Source organism: Drosophila miranda, chromosome 2 (genome assembly GCF_003369915.1).
Source record: "Drosophila miranda strain MSH22 chromosome 2, D.miranda_PacBio2.1, whole genome shotgun sequence".
NCBI lineage: Eukaryota > Metazoa > Arthropoda > Insecta > Diptera > Drosophilidae > Drosophila > Drosophila miranda.
The window spans coordinates 31,885,308-31,903,863 of record NC_046675.1 but is presented as its reverse complement, the minus strand read 5'-3'; the positions used below and the strand labels follow the sequence as shown (position 1 = coordinate 31,903,863).

At 43.9% G+C, this 18,556-nt stretch overlaps 7 protein-coding genes across 7 annotated transcripts; 3 read left to right on the top strand and 4 right to left on the bottom strand.

Annotated features, from left to right (window-relative positions):
* Nucleotides 1–1,326: 1,326 nt before the first annotated feature.
* LOC108157484 (protein takeout) lies at nucleotides 1,327–2,624 on the top strand. The gene is made up of 4 exons (XM_017289574.2): nucleotides 1,327–1,518; nucleotides 1,595–1,832; nucleotides 1,905–2,150; nucleotides 2,215–2,624. Exons 1-4 carry the CDS (start codon nucleotides 1,452–1,454, stop codon nucleotides 2,414–2,416), a joined length of 753 nt encoding a protein of 250 aa, XP_017145063.1. The 5' UTR covers nucleotides 1,327–1,451; the 3' UTR covers nucleotides 2,417–2,624.
* Nucleotides 2,625–5,325: 2,701 nt separating this feature from the next.
* LOC108157483 (protein takeout) lies at nucleotides 5,326–6,833 on the top strand. The gene is made up of 4 exons (XM_017289572.2): nucleotides 5,326–5,437; nucleotides 5,500–5,740; nucleotides 5,814–5,953; nucleotides 6,022–6,833. The coding sequence occupies exons 1-4, from the start codon at nucleotides 5,377–5,379 to the stop codon at nucleotides 6,333–6,335; spliced, it is 756 nt and encodes a 251-aa protein (XP_017145061.1). The 5' UTR covers nucleotides 5,326–5,376; the 3' UTR covers nucleotides 6,336–6,833.
* A 1,921-nt stretch (nucleotides 6,834–8,754) lies between these two features.
* Nucleotides 8,755–9,876, top strand: LOC108157337 (protein takeout). The gene is made up of 4 exons (XM_017289355.2): nucleotides 8,755–8,890; nucleotides 8,956–9,193; nucleotides 9,253–9,392; nucleotides 9,453–9,876. The coding sequence occupies exons 1-4, from the start codon at nucleotides 8,803–8,805 to the stop codon at nucleotides 9,755–9,757; spliced, it is 771 nt and encodes a 256-aa protein (XP_017144844.1). The 5' UTR covers nucleotides 8,755–8,802; the 3' UTR covers nucleotides 9,758–9,876.
* LOC108157336 (protein bag-of-marbles) lies at nucleotides 9,812–11,706 on the bottom strand. The gene is made up of 3 exons (XM_033389373.1): nucleotides 11,152–11,706; nucleotides 10,705–11,075; nucleotides 9,812–10,645 (listed from the first exon to the last, which is right to left on the bottom strand). Exons 1-3 carry the CDS (start codon nucleotides 11,586–11,588, stop codon nucleotides 10,149–10,151), a joined length of 1,305 nt encoding a protein of 434 aa, XP_033245264.1. The 5' UTR covers nucleotides 11,589–11,706; the 3' UTR covers nucleotides 9,812–10,148.
* Nucleotides 11,707–12,825: 1,119 nt separating this feature from the next.
* On the bottom strand, nucleotides 12,826–14,016 carry LOC117187274 (protein bag-of-marbles-like). Its single transcript, XM_033389615.1, has 3 exons — nucleotides 13,550–14,016; nucleotides 13,103–13,473; nucleotides 12,826–13,043 (listed from the first exon to the last, which is right to left on the bottom strand). The coding sequence occupies exons 1-3, from the start codon at nucleotides 13,984–13,986 to the stop codon at nucleotides 12,952–12,954; spliced, it is 900 nt and encodes a 299-aa protein (XP_033245506.1). The 5' UTR covers nucleotides 13,987–14,016; the 3' UTR covers nucleotides 12,826–12,951.
* Nucleotides 14,017–14,822: 806 nt separating this feature from the next.
* On the bottom strand, nucleotides 14,823–16,100 carry LOC117187275 (protein bag-of-marbles-like). The gene is made up of 3 exons (XM_033389616.1): nucleotides 15,547–16,100; nucleotides 15,100–15,470; nucleotides 14,823–15,040 (listed from the first exon to the last, which is right to left on the bottom strand). Exons 1-3 carry the CDS (start codon nucleotides 15,981–15,983, stop codon nucleotides 14,949–14,951), a joined length of 900 nt encoding a protein of 299 aa, XP_033245507.1. The 5' UTR covers nucleotides 15,984–16,100; the 3' UTR covers nucleotides 14,823–14,948.
* A 653-nt stretch (nucleotides 16,101–16,753) lies between these two features.
* LOC117187273 (protein bag-of-marbles-like) lies at nucleotides 16,754–18,085 on the bottom strand. The gene is made up of 3 exons (XM_033389614.1): nucleotides 17,544–18,085; nucleotides 17,097–17,467; nucleotides 16,754–17,037 (listed from the first exon to the last, which is right to left on the bottom strand). Exons 1-3 carry the CDS (start codon nucleotides 17,978–17,980, stop codon nucleotides 16,946–16,948), a joined length of 900 nt encoding a protein of 299 aa, XP_033245505.1. The 5' UTR covers nucleotides 17,981–18,085; the 3' UTR covers nucleotides 16,754–16,945.
* Nucleotides 18,086–18,556: the final 471 nt, after the last annotated feature.

Genomic DNA, 18,556 nt, shown 5'->3' with positions numbered 1-18,556 from the left:
CAAACACCGCATCGAATATGCTAATTTGGCGATGACGAACGCCCAAAGACTTTAACTACCATTTGGCAAGTGGTCGGGTCGGGTTGGACGGTAGATTCCCGTCTCCTTCACCGCCTGTTTGTGCCTGTTTAGGCAGCGTGCTTGTCAAAATAGTTTGAAAGTGAAGCCACCACTCAGAGGGCAAGTTTTAAGCAGCGAACCAATTAAGAATGCCACGGGGAAACCTGTTTGGTTGTCGCCTACCGCCTCTGTCTTGATAAATGATGTCTAATTGGTTTATGCTCGGAATTGAGTTGTTGCCAAAAAGATAAAAGATCAATTTGTCTCCTCTTCAAACGAAAATTCTTCTTCTAAATCACCTTGAGGGGTCTCTTTTGTAGAATTTGGCGAATGCAGTAGATGTCTCATCTAGAAGAGCAGGTAATTAAAATAGTTATGAAGAGTTCAATAGACTAAAAATAGAATGTCTTACCTATGATGATCTTTGACCTTTGACCGATCTTCTACCACAGGCATGTTGCCACTCTCACTCTCACGCCGCCTGACCTGCCATTTAACACATTTTATTTGACATTCACTTTGGAAATCCCCAAAAGTTCTGTTCTAATCTTCGAACCGATAGCTGATCTCAAACAGCAAACAGCAGATGGATGATATATGTACACTGACTGGCTGCTGATAATTTAAAATTATTATTTGCACTTCATTATAAGCGCGAACAAAGCAGCCACCGACAGACCGACCGACTGAGCGACAGACCAACCGATCGACGGCCCGGCTAGACGGACAGGTTCAATTTCACATTGTTTTGGAGGATGAGAGGGAGGGGGGCTGCGCTACGACGACTTATAGATCTATAAAAAGTATACGATAAAAAGAATTAAATCTCGCCTCCGAAAACGAAAACTGGCTGGCGGCAGTTCGAGTATTAAAATTTATAGAATCACTTCTGATTGTAGCCGTTGTTACTGGCCTGGCACATGTTAATAATATTAATTAATAATATTGTGGCCATTTGTGGGGCTGACTGAGAATTCTCGATATGTGTAGCCTATCAACTGGCATCCTATGAGGAGAAGCCACAGCACAGACACTACGACACCGACAGTGACAGACAGGGCGAAAAAAAGAGAGGCAAAACAGAAATAGCAACAACAACAACAAAAAACACCAGGCAGGCAACTGGCAAGACAAGTCAAGAATGAATAAACTATGAAGTGTACTGGTTGCCGCTGCCGCCTCTGTCTGCCCATCTGCGTTTTGGCCCGGCTCTGGGGACCGTCCCATCGCGAAGCCAGCGAGCAAAAATTTTATAAATGCTTGCGTCTGTCCCGAGCCAATTTACAGTTTAGCATTGAACTTGGTCGGGAGTTCGCCAAATCATCGAACGCGTCGCGCAGCCGTTTGTATTCGTTTGCCATCCGTTGACCAGATCCGATCCGTCGCTCAACATGTTGCTGCTCCAGCTGTGCTCCATTGCCCTGCTAGTGTGCCTTGCCAGTGGCGCCTCCAGTTTTCGTGAGTTCTCCATCTAGCAGATCCCCTCTTCAGCCAGAGCACAGCGTAATCCCTGCCCCATTCTTGCCCATTGCAGCTCCTGATCTGCAACGCTGCCGCATTGGAGACACCAAGTGCATCATCAATACCTCCCACCATGTGGTGCGTCAGTATGCCAAGACGGGCTATCCAGCAGCCGGCTTTCCGCAGATAGAGCCCTTCCTAGTGAAGCGCTTCGATATATCCGACGGTCGCACGGGGTCGCTCAACCTTAAGCTCAACTTTAAAGATGTCAATGTGGAGGGCCTGTCCGGCGTTAAGTTCGACAATGCTGTGTAAGTGAAAATATAAGTGATAAAATATAAATAAAATAGGTGCTTACCCAATTCTTTGTGTCTTTCCCACAGCGGATTCGGTGCAGATCCCGCCACCAGCAAGTTTGAAATGTACGGCAGCATTCCCAAGATCGTGCTGCGCGGAAAATACACCGCTGACGGACGCATCCTGATCCTGCCCATCCGCGGTGACGGTGATGCTGAGATCACCCTTCATTCGCCTAAGTTCTCGGTGAAGTTCAAGCCGGGCACCCAGGTGAGAGACGGCCGCACCTATCTGACCGTGGACAAACTCAAGGTGCTCGTCGAGCCACAGAGGTAAGAGATGTTGCTTCAGTTTCAGTCGCAGGCAGCATCCTACATGAGCATGGATTTATTTCAGAATGAACATCAAGCTGACGAACCTCTTCAACGGGGACCAGGCGCTGGGTGCCAATCTGAATCAGTTCCTTAACGAGAACTGGGTTGAGGTCTGGAGCGAACTGCATCCTTCTATCCATTTGGCCATTGCAGAGATCATGAAAAACATTCTCTCCAATCTGTTCAAGCGCTTTGCCTACGAAGATCTGTACCTGGAGAACTGATAAAGCATTAATCATTAGGCATTAGACAGCATAAGTGTACGAGTATTTCCCTCACAGACATTTTCTTATCCAGCGTGCACTTGGGTGCATTTGGCCATTGACTGTTCCATTGCTCCCAGGCACCACCATAACATCCATCATCATATTTGCTAGGTTATTACTTACTATAAAAACAAAACGTTAGAATAAACAAAATTGTATATGAAAACCGGTTATAGCCTGTCTGTAGCAGAGGGAAGCGCAGTTTGATTGCTTAGATCTAATCATTTCCGCAACAACTGGCGCATACGATTTTGGCAAACGATTAGCAGTCTTCTCACGTGACATTGCCCAATATTTGCATGACAAAATCAGCAGTGGGACTGGAATCAAAGATCCATTCCACTCAGAGAGTGGAAACTCGCTCTCAAGTTCAAGTGTATGCAACGGTAATCCCGAGAGAGGCAGGTAGAGGCGGCCGACACCCGGTTGACCTTCGGGTAGTGCATAAAAATCTTCCATTTGCGAGTCAATCAACTGCACTCAAGTTAAACTAGTTATGCTTCCATTCCATTCCACTCGAGTTCCATTTTATTATGATCATCCGGAGGCTGGGCTGTAAAACGAGGCGTTTGGTTAACAAGTGTAGGAGCGAAACGAAGTGAACCTGTTCCTGCGGCATACCTCAAATCTTTTTCATTCCCATTCTGCAAGAGGGCTCTCTGAACGTCACGATGACTCGGTTGTTTTCGCTTCATTTGGCTATTTTTGGACCCCCAGGTCCAGGGCATGTCCGATCAAGCCACGGGCAAATGTTATACAATTCCAGAAACACAGCCATTGACGCGCTAATATTCGTAATTATCAGATGATTTGTTTTGGAACAATAGCAATTATAACACTTGCATACATGTACATTTAAACCTTTAATTAGATAATTATAAGATCATCGTGTTGTACCGCGTTACGCGCTGACCACAAAGGTGTAAAGTTTACACAGATTTAATCATTATAAAGTTGTTTACTCGTAAGGTCGTTCATACATATCTTCCGAGTATATGATGCCTAGTTAAGTTTAACAAGGTGAAAGGTGATATGCAGACATTGACCCCAATACTCATTTCACCACCTACAGGGGCTAATCAGTTTGGATTGAACTTAATAAACAGCATTTTTGATATTTTTTTTAGTGTATCCTCATTCGAGCCTCTGAACAAATATACGATGGGCGCATTGGCTGCCGGAGCAGAAAGATACTTTCGGACAACACTATACATGGGGCTGCATTTGGTGTTTCTTTTCACCCACACCCAAGGATGCATGTTTCTTTCTATTCTCGGCTCGGAACTGTATAGATATAGGAGACTGAGAAAGAGCGTCTTTAATCTTGACCAAACGGGCCATAGTTTGAAAGTTTAAGTTCCATCCCAAAAGATGCCTCTCGTTCAAGGCTCTTGTTCAGTACCTTCTGTGCGGTCTTGGACGACGCAAAGTAATCAACGACTTGATGAGATTTCGACGTCAGAGCCTGGAGCAGCTCATACGATTGCAAGGCGATTCTTTTACAAATTTGCAGGCGGAGACACAGCAGTCAGGAAGTGCTCCTGGCAGAGCGATACATTCTCTTTGTGTAGCTCCTACACGACGCATGAGATTAAATCCTGAACGACGGCCTCCTCAGTATCAAAATAGTAAAGGGCATAGTTTATGAGCGTGAACCTCTAAGCCTTGATATCACTTTAAATACTAAAACATGAGAGAGAAACAGGCCCTCGTTATTGTGCCACAACATACTGGTGCTCAGCGAGATCGTACCAAGCAGATCCATCTGCTGCTGCACCTGAGTTTGGATTTTCCTGTGGATATCGTGGCATAGCATATTCACTTAATAGTCACTTAATAGACTGACTTCCTGATGCAAAATAAATATCTCTTTAGCGAATAACTGAGGTAGCGATCGAAATATTTACCATTTTCCAATTGTTTGCGGCTTTTGTGTGGCTTGGCGGCGACGTTTAGCGGGAACACTTCCTTAGGGATGTTAAATATATCTCAGCTATCGACTCAACTGCAAAGCCAAGCTCGCTCTCACTGCATTTCTGTTTTTGCAATTAGTCTGTTTTCACCTAGGCCACCAGATGTGTTATGTTCGTATGTCACCCCACATCATGCTTAGGCTTTGAGACCAGATATAACAACATTACTTAACGTTTTGTCTCTCTGTCTTTCAGACTAGATTGGTCGTCTTGAAGTGTAGTGTAATACGATACAATAGCTAAAAGCATGGCGCTGCCAACGCAAAAGGATCGTGCACAGTTTTTCGCGGGAAAATAAAATGTTATAAGCTAAACTTTAAAGTAAACAACAAGTTATTGTTACGGTAGTTACTATATCTAGCAGATATGATTAATAGCTTTGTGCAAAACGATAGACTTTCCTAGCCCAACAACATTTTGCGTATGTATGGTCATATGGTGTGTTTGCATGTGTATCGATCGCGCAGCTTTTGTCTTGACTATTGTTTCGAAATAGTAAAAACAATATTTAATTATACCTCGTGTGTTTACATGTTACATTAAATGAGAAATCAATTAAAATTACTCCCGACGCAAGGGAATCCAATAACAGCAGCTAAACTAGAAACAAATAAAGCAATAAATCTCAGTTGCAATTGCGCTGACACACATACACATGTAAATGATACAATGTAAACACATTCCACTAATTAACTAATAGTGCAACTAATTTAAATATGGATTTAGGCCAAGCCTAACCTATGATGCGATCGATTGGAACCGATCCCAAACGAGTTCGCCAGATCGGCAGCAACAGCGCCACATTGCATCGCATTTCACAATTTTATATTGATAAATGGGACGGGGGGGGAGTTGCGTGGAGTGCAATTGGCGCGCGCCACTATAAATAGTAAACGAAATGCCGGTAAAAAGTCAGTAGTTTTTGCATTCTAAAGCCGTGTCAACATGTCGCGTATCGTTCTCCCCCTCGTCCTGTGCCTGGCAATGGCCGTGCAGGCCGATTTCCGTAAGAATGAATTGCCGGGACTCAGCCTTATAGATACACTAACACTCTCGATTCGCCCCCAGCCAATGATCCGAAGCCGTGCAAATACGGAGACACAGAATGTTTTGTGAAGTTTTGCAACAGGCTAATAACGGAGAAGGCAACCGAAGGGGATGACAGCCTGAACCTGGTCCAGCTGGATCCTTTGGCGGTGGATAGGATGGTCCTCAAGCAGGGCGACGATAGGAGCCCAGTGAGGATAGATCTTACGTTTACGAACAACAAACTGTTTGGCAATAAGTATCTGCGCTTCAAAAAGATCAGGTAAGTTCTCAAAAACGTTCCAAAACGAGGCAAAAAGACTTCACATATGTACATTTATAAACCCTTTACACAGAGGATTCGGCAAGGAAATCGCCACGAAACACGAAATGATAATGACCTCTAAGGTGTACTCCCTGGTGGGTGAATACTCCATCAAGGGCCAGGTCCTGGTCCTGCCTATAAGCGGCTCCGGCCACAGCAACATGACGTTGAGTAAGTTTAGACGAATGTTTCCCCGTAAGATCTTCACTAAATTCAATTTATTTTTCTATGTTCTACAGTTGGAACGGATTTGAAAGTCACTTTCACCGGCAAGCCGGTGGAAAAGAATGGAGAGATTTACATGGAAGCCACCGATTTGCAGTATTACTTGAAACCAAAGAGCCAACACTATCACTTTAGCAATCTCTTTAACGGTGACAAGATCCTGGGCGACACAATGAACACATTCCTAAACGAGAACGGGGCCGCCATCTTTAGTGAGACGAAGGAGACAATCGAGAAAGCTTTTGCCGCGTTATACCAGCCCCTGATCACAAGAGTTTTCTCCAAGTATCCATATGCCAAGTATTTTGCCGCGGAAGAGAGTAGCTAATGCTTTAATATCCATAGAAATAAACTTTGCCCTAGTTCGATTTTAGATGTCCGAAATAACACGCATACTTTGCAATCATCATTAGATTAAATGAGTGCTGTAAATCAGAGTCATTAAGATGTTAGAATAAGTGGAGAACCTATTCCCAAAGGTTGATCATGCATATAATCCAAGCATTCCGACTCCAGCCTGAAAGTATGTGGTGCAAGGCTTCTGACATAGACATCTTGACCTACAAGGAAATATTGCATGTACTTTAATTGCTAGTATGATGACCCTACGGTCAGAAAATGTTGCCTGTTAACAAGTTGTCAGCCTCTTAATTCATTAAATGCAATTAAAGTACACACTTGATCATAATAATAGGTACACACATCTACGTAAACTTTAACATAACAGAAAACGGTTTTATGCAATATATTAAACTTAAAATTAGTTCTCAATTATTCCTTAAGTATCTGTTTTCAATCAAATAAACTTGATTATATTATAAGATAATGTTATAAAAGAAAATAGATCCATTTGTACTTCACAGTCAATATCATGCTGCTCAAAATAATAGGTACACTTCAAGTATTGTTATGAAAAAAGTTTGTTAACTGGTTATTATTATTTTTTTGTTGCCTAAATGGGATTTGATAGTTAATATCCGATGTATCCACCTTTATTTTTTGTCACCTTTATAATTATTTTTGGCGTACTTTTAATAAGCGTCTGGCAGGTGTCTCATACCACAATTTTTGGATGCCCTCGCATAATTTTTGATTATTTGAAAATGAAAACTTAGCTAATTTTGTTTCGTAAATCTGCCCACAAGTTTTCGATTGGATTTTAGTCGGAAAATTAAAGAAGCAACTTTAAAACGTCCATTGTTTGGTCCTCAAAAAATTTGGTCAAAAGCTTGGATGTGTGCCTTGGGTCGTTATATTACTTAAATACCAAATGGAAACTCATGTTTTCTTCAGCATAAGATAGCATAACTGTCTGCAATCTGGGTTTGTATTGCTCAGCGTCCATTCTGTTCGTTGTCAGGAAAAATGGACCTACGCCGTACCAGGATGAGCAGCCCCATATCTTTAACTGGCACCTCCATGTTTGACAAATTTTTTTTGTGAAACATGGATCAAAATTCTTTCTTTTAAGGCTTCCTACATTGCTTTCACATTCATTCCCTAATAAATTTATTTTAGTTTCGTCGCTCCATAAAAGGCTTCTCCACTTTTTCTCTCCGGCGCATCCTGCGCAGTCTTTATGATCTTTAGCAAAAGTTTGCCCAATGGCTAAATTTTTTTGACGCGTAAGTGGGACCTTTCTTTCTATTCTCCTTGGAAGGCTGGCTTGTTGTAGCCGTCTACGGATCGTTGGAGCACTAACTTCTAGTGCAATTTCTGATACAATAGCCTTAGACGACTTAAATGGGTCCTTATTCCTCAAAGAAAAGTATGTAGTGGTCACGTGTTATGGTTGTTTTCTGTGGCTTTCCGCCAGTTTCCTGACTAGGTTTTTATTTTTAAAGCATTTCAACAAAATTATGAAACCTTTTCATTAATTTAGCAATGGCCCGAAGAGATTGGCCTTCTTTTTTCAGACTAAGAGCCAATTGGGCTGTACAATAAGACTTTCGGCCTATTCTTGTAAAAAAAAAATAATTATTTGTTTATACATATTTAGACTGTAGTCTGTACCTATTATTTTGATCAGCCAAATTGTGATGTCAACTCGCAATATCGCTTAAAGCTCTGTTATTCGGCGGTTTCCCTGTTTCATTTTTTTTGTCACGGAACTGCAATACATTGACAAATAAAACATACCAAAAAAAATTTTGTTTTCAACACTTAAAGTACGATAAAACTAATTATTAATGAAACGCTTCAACGTGTACCTATTATTATGATCAAGTGTGTATGTCAAAGGCGCTCCCGAGCGATGGCTTAATGAATAATGTTTAAACTCCCCGTGGAAAATTTGCATATATATGCAAAAATCAGCCGGCAAAACGTGATTAGGAGAGGGATAGGTGCATTGGGGGGCGGGACAATTACAGTGTCATTGGCATTGGGACTGGAACTGGAACTGAGAAACACCATCCCATGCAAGATCAGCAAGTTCACATCGGTAGTTCATTAAAGGGAGTCGTAAAATAAATCTACCGGTAATAACATCTCACTCATATTCATCTGGGGCGCCGGTTTCTGTTTATAATCCATTTACCATTTACCGAGACTGCACTGACTCAGTCTCGACTTCGTCTAAAGTGAGATTCTCTGTCACTTAAAACGCAAAAGCGGTTTACAGCAGCAACAAAGCACATGATACGATACCATTTAAATTCACACTCGGACACAAAATTTCAATTGAAATGTCGCGACGTAGGAACTGGCCAGGAGAACGATCAAAACCGACTATAAAGGTGGGCCAATTTCAGGGCCAGCGAGACAGTCTTCAATTACATTCACAAGCGATCATAATGGAGAGAAATTTTAGCTTCGTCCTGCTGCTGCTGCCTCTGCTCAGCTGCCTGACTATATCCGTCCGCGGGCACGCCTCTGATCTCCGTGAGTCCTGCCTCCTTGTAATTGAAATTGGCTTCGTAATTGAAATTCTATTGTTTCTGTTGCAGCCGCTGGTATCCAGAGATGCGCAATTAAGGACAACGAGTGTGTGTTGAATGGCGTCAATTTTGTGCTGAAAAACCACGCCCAGAGCGGCATCAAGGAGCTGGGACTGATACCATTGGATCCACTGCACGTCACCAAGTTCACTATTGGCCGGAATCCACACAGTCCGGTCAGCATTGATCTGAGCTTCACGGAGGTGGACTTGTTGGGCCTGTCACGTGCCAGAGCCAAGCGATTGGGGTAGGCTAATCATTGATAATGATTCCCACTCAACGCTAACTCTATCCATGGTTCTCTAGGGGATTCTCTCTTGATCTTAGCAATCCAATTGAGTTTGTGATGGAGGCACCCGAGCTGGCCTTCAAGGGACCTTACTCAGTGGACGGCAAGGTGCTTATTCTGCCCATTGTGGGCAAGGGAAGGGCCGAGATCGTATTGAGTAAGCTTACAGCTAACAACCCCAAAGAATTTCACTCATTCTCTCCCTCCCCTTCCCCAGAGCACTGCAAAATCCATTCTTTGATCACATTGAGGCCCATATCTAAGGGCGGACATCACACCTTCGCAGAGGTTACGGACATCAAGTTGCAGGTCGATCCCTCGCATGTTAGCTACAAGTTGGAGGGTCTCTTCCATGGCCAGAAGGATCTCAGCGAGAACATGCACATTCTGATCAACGAGAACTGGCAGGAAATCTTCAATGAGCTGAAGCCCAGCATTTCCGAGGCCATGGGTCTGATAGTCAAGTCGGTGCTGAACAAAACTTTTGGCAAGACACCCCTAGAGGAGCTATTCATAGTGTAGAATGGATAGAGCACCCCTAGCCCTACCCCTAGTTCAGTTAATATTGTTTTTAAGTTCAACTGGTGGAATGTGCAAATATTTAATTGAATTTCAAACTCAAAATATAAAAGTTCCTTGTAGAAAAACGTTTCAACTTAATCCAAATATAGGAAGTACATTCAGTTGCCAAATACAATCAAAGGGTTGTGTCTGCTTACAAAACTACAAACAAATTAAAAATTAAACGCTTTTATAAATGGACATGTAAAAGCAGATTTTGCCAAATTCTTCTGGGCTTTGATTGAAAAACATTCATCGTTGGTGTACCCTTCATGTGTAAATTATAAAGCTATATCTTCTTACTTTTGATTATCGTTGCTTTTTGCTGTTGATATTTCTTCTCTTCTTTCCTTTAGCTGCGGAAGCACAAGGGTTTATAGCGACGTGTTACAGTAGGACGCTTTGGTGGCGATGAGGGCTCCTGCAAATCGCTAATGTCCAGCAAACCGATACCTCCCATTGGAACTTCGGGCTCAGCTTCAGCTTTAGCAGCGCCTTCTGGGGGATCGCACATGGCCCGAACTTCGGGTGGAAAGTAGATGTCTGGATTGCTGAGGAGTGCCGACAGGAAGTCGTCATTCTCTGCTGCACACTTGACGACATTATGCAGCTTATAACGATGGGCGATTAGCTGCTCCTCTGGGCTAAGCTGCTTGGGTTGGGCCGCCTTCAGCTCAGTGGCAGCCAAATCCATTGCCTTTTTCATGAGTGCATTGTGGTTTTGGGTCATGGCGGCCGAATAGCGATGCTCATGATCCATTTCCCAGTTAAACACATACACGCAGAGAAAGGCGGAGCGCAGCCACTCTCGCAGATTTATGAGCAAGTCCTCCAGTTTTTGGGCATTAGCTAAAATGAAAACTAGATGATTGATGTCTCTGATTAATGATGGATTGTATGGCACTTACAAATGGCTGCAGGTCCCAAGAACTTGCCATTGCGATGGCGCAACGTGGAGGTGGAGAACTGCTTGAACAACCTTAGGAAATTTAACGATCCCTTGATAAGTTTGTCGCCCTCCGAGTACTTTACATAGTCAAAGTGGCGATTGGCCTCCACCATGCGCCGCTGGCAGGCCAGAAAACGATCCGCCTTGCTGCACAGCACCTCCACCTGACAGCGCAGATTCAGGCTATAGGGCATGGTGCGCTTCTTGGGCAGATCAAACAGATAGTCCGATGGAAATAAGTTTTCGGGCCCGAAGCCCAGGTCCTGGTTCATGTGGTCATGCAGCGATTTAAAAAGATTCATCAAACGAACAACGGCATTGCGCTCCACGCTGTGGAAGGGAAGCAAACACACCACACATGAATATTGGAAGCACTGCATGGGTCGCCATTCAGCACTGCACTCACAAATCGCCACGTGGGCCAATTGAACGCATCATCGGAGTCAGTTGGGCCACATTGAATTTAGTCTCCCTTTGCAGCTGCTGCTGCCTCTGCTGCTGGCGATGCTGCTGCCACTGACGAGAAGTGGCAGCACCCGACCACCACACCGACCTTGACTTCTTTCGATAGCGCCCGTTCACAATTGGCTTCTCGTGGTCGCGGGCCCTCTTGGTCGAAGCATGGCACCCGTAGCTGTGGAACTGAAAGTGAGAAGCATTTTCCAAATGCAATTTTTTTAAATTGTCCTGCAGTTCGGCCAGCACGATGTGCGAGGTGCTTCCCGAGGAATTTCCAGCACGAGGCTCCGGCTCCGGCGGGTTCTCATTGGTTTCCAGCAAAGAGCACAGTTTTGAATCAATTTCCATGAAATTCTCTTTCAGAATCTTGTATTCGAAGTTCATATTTTTATCAAAAACTTTTGCGCTTAGAAATTGCAGTCTCGAGAATTGTTTTTGTGCGAAAAAGGCGCGGAGCCAAGCTGTCTGGAGATTTTTGACGCCGCCGCGCAGTCTGGCTTTTAAGTGAACGTCACGATTGGGCGCCAATTGCACGAACTGCTATCGATAGTAGTGTGAATCGATAGCAACTATCGAGTGCGTCGTAGTAATCGATCGTATGCGGGCGTTAGGATTCAAATTTGAATATTTTAGCCGGATTATTGATGAATCAAATTTCTACAAGGTTGTAGTGCTGGTAAATAGGTATCCGTTATGATTCCGTCTTTATATCCTATTTCATTTAATTAACATTAAGATTAATGTCTCAGACTGACATGTTTTAGACCCACACATTCGAAGTTCATATTTTTATCAAAAACTTTTGCGCTTAGAAATTGCATTCTCGAGAATTGTTTTTGTGCGAAAAAGGCGCGGAGCCAAGCTGTCTGGAGATTTTTCACGCCGCCGCGCAGTCTGGCTTTTAAGTGAACGTCACGATTGGGCGCCAATTGCACGAACTGCTATCGATAGTAGTGTGAATCGATAGCAACTATTGAGTGCGTCGTAGTAATCGATCGTATGCGGGCGTTAGGATTCAAATTTGAATATTTTAGCCGGATTATTGATGAATCAAATTTCTACAAGGTTGTAGTGCTGGTAAATAGGTATCCGTTATGATTCCGTCTTTATATCCTATTTCATTTAATTAACATTAAGATTAATGTGACAGACTGACATGTTTTAGACCCATTTAGGCATATGATTAGTGTACTGTGTATGTATATAACGATCTCAAAACTGCAAAATATAGTTTCTGCTTTTCCCAGGATCCCATTGTCGCAGGGGAATTGTGACGACGAAAAATCCCTCCACTAAGAGAGGATATCCAACGACGAAAAAGAGAGCAAGTCCCACCAAACGGCTATCGATACTATCGACTAAATACGATGCGCGGCAATCGTTTGAAAATAAATTGTACGAGAATATGGACTACGAATATATGGAATAAACTGGACTGCGTCAGTGGCATCCAGGGAAGCACGATTTAAGAGAAAACTAGATAATATAATAAGTACCTCCCAAATGGGCCCCGCACTATCACACATCATAAACAACAAATACGCACAGGCAGGGCTCTCTTTTTCACGTTACCAACCACAAGATCGTTAATTCTTAAATTTACAAAGCACAATTAACCAAAGAAAGGTAGGAATTTGTATATTACAAGCTTTCTTTCTATTTTACAGCCACACAGTTCAATCCTTCTCCGTAGTTCAAACGTTTTGGTTGCGTCTACATGCCAGTTTAAAAACTACTTAGTTTAAAACTACTCCCAGTTAAACACATACACGCAGAGAAAGGCGGAGCGCAGCCACTCTCGCAGATTTATGAGCAAGTCCTCCAGTTTTTGGGCATTAGCTAAAATGAAAACTAGATGATTGATGTCTCTGATTAATGATGGATTGTATGGCACTTACAAATGGCTGCAGGTCCCAAGAACTTGCCATTGCGATGGCGCAACGTGGAGGTGGAGAACTGCTTGAACAACCTTAGGAAATTTAACGATCCCTTGATAAGTTTGTCGCCCTCCGAGTACTTTACATAGTCAAAGTGGCGATTGGCCTCCACCATGCGCCGCTGGCAGGCCAGAAAACGATCCGCCTTGCTGCACAGCACCTCCACCTGACAGCGCAGATTCAGGCTATAGGGCATGGTGCGCTTCTTGGGCAGATCAAACAGATAGTCCGATGGAAATGAGTTTTCGGGCCCGAAGCCCAGGTCCTGGTTCATGTGGTCATGCAGCGATTTAAAAAGATTCATCAAACGAACAACGGCATTGCGCTCCACGCTGTGGAAGGGAAGCAAACACACCACACATGAATATTGGAAGCACTGCATGGGTCGCCATTCAGCACTGCACTCACCAATCGCCACGTAGGCCAATTGAACGCATCATCGGAGTCAGTTGTGCCACATTGAATTGAGTCTCCCTTTGCAGCTGCTGCTGCCTCTGCTGCTGGCGATGCTGCTGCCACTGACCAGAAGTGGCAGCACCCGACCACCACACCGACCTTGACTTCTTTCGATAGCGCCCGTTCACAATTGGCTTCTCGTGGTCGCGGGCCCTCTTGGTCAAAGCGTGGCACCCGTAGCCGTGGAACTGAAAGTGAGGAGCATTTTCCAAATTCAATTTTTTTAAATTGGCCTGCAGTTCGGCCAGCACGATGTGCGAGGTGCTTCCCGAGGAATTTCCAGCACGAGGCTCCGGCTCCGGCGGGTTCTCATTGGTTTCCAGCAAAGAGCACAGTTTTGAATCAATTTCCATGAAATTCTCTTTCAGAATCTTGTATTCGAAGTTCATATTTTTATCAAAAACTTTTGCGATTAGAAATTGCAGTCTCGAGAATTGTTTTTGTGCGAAAAAGCCGCGGAGCCAAGCTGTCTGGAGATTTTTGACGCCGCCGCGCAGTCTGGCTTTTAAGTGAACGTCACGATTGGGCGCCAATTGCACGAACTGCTATCGATAGTAGTGTGAATCGATAGCAACTATCGAGTGCGTCGTAGTAATCGATCGTATCCGGGCGTTAGGATTCAAATTTGAATATTTTAGCCGGATTATTGATGAATCAAATTTCTACAAGGTTGTAGTGCTGGTAAATAGGTATCCGTTATGATTCCGTCTTTATATCCTATTTCATTTAATTAACATTAAGATTAATGTCTCAGACTGACATGTTTTAGACCCATTTAGGCATATGATTAGTGTACTGTGTATGTATATAACGATCTCAAAACTGCAAAATATAGTTTCTGCTTTTCCCAGGATCCCATTGTCGCAGGGGAATTGTGACGACGAAAAATCCCTCCACTAAGAGAGGATATCCAACGACGAAAAAGAGAGCAAGTCCCACCAAACGGCTATCGATACTATCGACTAAATACGATGCGCGGCAATCGTTTGAAAATAAATTGTACGAGAATATGGACTACGAATATATGGAATAAACTGGACTGCGTCAGTGGCATCCAGGGAAGCACGATTTAAGAGAAAACTAGATAATATAATAAGTACCTCCCAAATAAGCCCCGCACTATCACACATCATAAACAACAAATACGCACAGGCAGGGCTCTCTTTTTCACGTTACCAACCACAAGATCGTTAATTCTTAAATTTACAAAGCACAATTAACCAAAGAAAGGTAGGAATTTGTATATTACAAGCTTTCTTTCTATTTTACAGCCACACAGTTCAATCCTTCTCCGTAGTTCAAACGTTTTGGTTGCGTCTACATGCCAGTTTAAAAACTACTTAGTTTAAAACTACTCCCAGTTAAACACATACACGCAGAGAAAGGCGGAGCGCAGCCACTCTCGCAGATTTATGAGCAAGTCCTCCAGTTTTTGGGCATTAGCTAAAATGAAAACTAGATGATTGATGTCTCTGATTAATGATGGATTGTATGGCACTTACAAATGGCTGCAGGTCCCAAGAACTTGCCATTGCGATGGCGCAACGTGGAGGTGGAGAACTGCTTGAACAACCTTAGGAAATTTAACGATCCCTTGATAAGTTTGTCGCCCTCCGAGTACTTTACATAGTCAAAGTGGCGATTGGCCTCCACCATGCGCCGCTGGCAGGCCAGAAAACGATCCGCCTTGCTGCACAGCACCTCCACCTGACAGCGCAGATTCAGGCTATAGGGCATGGTGCGCTTCTTGGGCAGATCAAACAGATAGTCCGATGGAAATGAGTTTTCGGGCCCGAAGCCCAGGTCCTGGTTCATGTGGTCATGCAGCGATTTAAAAGGATTCATCAAACGAACAACGGCATTGCGCTCCACGCTGTGGAAGGGAAGCAAACACACCACACATGAATATTGGAAGCACTGCATGGGTCGCCATTCAGCACTGCACTCACAAATCGCCACGTAGGCCAATTGAACGCATCATCGGAGTCAGTTGGGCCACATTGAATTGAGTCTCCCTTTGCAGCTGCTGCTGCCTCTGCTGCTGGCGATGCTGCTGCCACTGACCAGAAGTGGCAGCACCCGACCACCACACCGACCTTGACTTCTTTCGATAGCGCCCGTTCACAATTGGCTTCTCGTGGTCGCGGGCCCTCTTGGTCAAAGCGTGGCACCCGTAGCCGTGGAACTGAAAGTGAGGAGCATTTTCCAAATTCAATTTTTTTAAACTGGCCTGCAGTTCGGCCAGCACGATGTGCGAGGTGCTTCCCGAGGAATTTCCAGCACGAGGCTCCGGCTCCGGCGGGTTCTCATTGGTTTCCAGCAAAGAGCACAGTTTTGAATCAATTTCCATGAAATTCTCTTTCAGAATCTTGTATTCGAAGTTCATATTTTTATCAAAAACTTTTGCGCTTAGAAATTGCAGTCTCGAGAATTGTTTTTGTGCGAAAAAGGCGCGGAGCCAAGCTGTCTGGAGATTTTTGACGCCGCCGCGCAGTCTGGCTTTTAAGTGAACGTCACGATTGGGCGCCAATTGCACGAACTGCTATCGATAGTAGTGTGAATCGATAGCAACTATCGAGTGCGTCGTAGTAATCGATCGTATCCGGGCGTTAGGATTCAAATTTGAATATTTTAGCCGGATTATTGATGAATCAAATTTCTACAAGGTTGTAGTGCTGGTAAATAGGTATCCGTTATGATTCCGTCTTTATATCCTATTTCATTTAATTAACATTAAGATTAATGTCTCAGACTGACATGTTTTAGACCCATTTAGGCATATGATTAGTGTACTGTGTATGTATATAACGATCTCAAAACTGCAAAATATAGTTTCTGCTTTTCCCAGGATCCCATTGTCGCAGGGGAATTGTGACGACGAAAAATCCCTCCACTAAAAGAGGATATCCAACGACGAAAAAGAGAGCAAGTCCCACCAAACGGCTATCGATACTATCGACTAAATACAATGCGCGGCAATCGTTTGAAAATAAATTGTACGAGAATATGGACTACGAATATATGGAATAAACTGGACTGCGTCAGTGGCATCCAGGGAAGCACGATTTAAGAGAAAACTAGATAATATAATAAGTACCTCCCAAATGGGCCCCGCACTATCACACATCATAAACAACAAATACGCACAGGCAGGGCTCTCTTTTTCACGTTACCAACCACAAGATCGTTAATTCTTTAATTTACAAAGCACAATTAACCAAAGAAAGGTAGGAATTTGTATATTACAAGCTTTCTTTCTATTTTACAGCCACACAGTTCAATCCTTCTCCGTAGTTCAAACGTTTTGGTTGCGTCTACATGCCAGTTTAAAAACTACTTAGTTTAAAACTACTCCCAGTTAAACACATACACGCAGAGAAAGGCGGAGCGCAGCCACTCTCGCAGATTTATGAGCAAGTCCTCCAGTTTTTGGGCATTAGCTAAAATGAAAACTAGATGATTGATGTCTCTGATTAATGATGGATTGTATGGCACTTACAAATGGCTGCAGGTCCCAAGAACTTGCCATTGCGATGGCGCAACGTGGAGGTGGAGAACTGCTTGAACAACCTTAGGAAATTTAACGATCCCTTGATAAGTTTGTCGCCCTCCGAGTACTTTACATAGTCAAAGTGGCGATTGGCCTCCACCATGCGCCGCTGGCAGGCCAGAAAACGATCCGCCTTGCTGCACAGCACCTCCACCTGACAGCGCAGATTCAGGCTATAGGGCATGGTGCGCTTCTTGGGCAGATCAAACAGATAGTCCGATGGAAATGAGTTTTCGGGCCCGAAGCCCAGGTCCTGGTTCATGTGGTCATGCAGCGATTTAAAAAGATTCATCAAACGAACAACGGCATTGCGCTCCACGCTGTGGAAGGGAAGCAAACACACCACACATGAATATTGGAAGCACTGCATGGGTCGCCATTCAGCACTGCACTCACCAATCGCCACGTAGGCCAATTGAACGCATCATCGGAGTCAGTTGGGCCACATTGAATTGAGTCTCCCTTTGCAGCTGCTGCTGCCTCTGCTGCTGGCGATGCTGCTGCCACTGACCAGAAGTGGCAGCACCCGACCACCACACCGACCTTGACTTCTTTCGATAGCGCCCGTTCACAATTGGCTTCTCGTGGTCGCGGGCCCTCTTGGTCAAAGCGTGGCACCCGTAGCCGTGGAACTGAAAGTGAGGAGCATTTTCCAAATTCAATTTTTTTAAATTGGCCTGCAGTTCGGCCAGCACGATGTGCGAGGTGCTTCCCGAGGAATTTCCAGCACGAGGCTCCGGCTCCGGCGGGTTCTCATTGGTTTCCAGCAAAGAGCACAGTTTTGAATCAATTTCCATGAAATTCTCTTTCAGAATCTTGTATTCGAAGTTCATATTTTTATCAAAAACTTTTGCGCTTAGAAATTGCAGTCTCGAGAATTTTTTTTGTGCGAAAAAGGCGCGGAGCCAAGCTGTCTGGAGATTTTTGACGCCGCCGCGCAGTCTGGCTTTTAAGTGAACGTCACGATTGGGCGCCAATTGCACGAACTGCTATCGATAGTAGTGTGAATCGATAGCAACTATCGAGTGCGTCGTAGTAATCGATCGTATCCGGGCGTTAGGATTCAAATTTGAATATTTTAGCCGGATTATTGATGAATCAAATTTCTACAAGGTTGTAGTGCTGGTAAATAGGTATCCGTTATGATTCCGTCTTTATATCCTATTTCATTTAGTTAACATTAAGATTAATGTCTCAGACTGACATGTTTTAGACCCATTTAGGCATATGATTAGTGTACTGTGTATGTATATAACGATCTCAAAACTGCAAAATATAGTTTCTGCTTTTCCCAGGATCCCATTGTCGCAGGGGAATTGTGACGACGAAAAATCCCTCCACTAAGAGAGGATATCCAACGACGAAAAAGAGAGCAAGTCCCACCAAACGGCTATCCATACTATCGACTA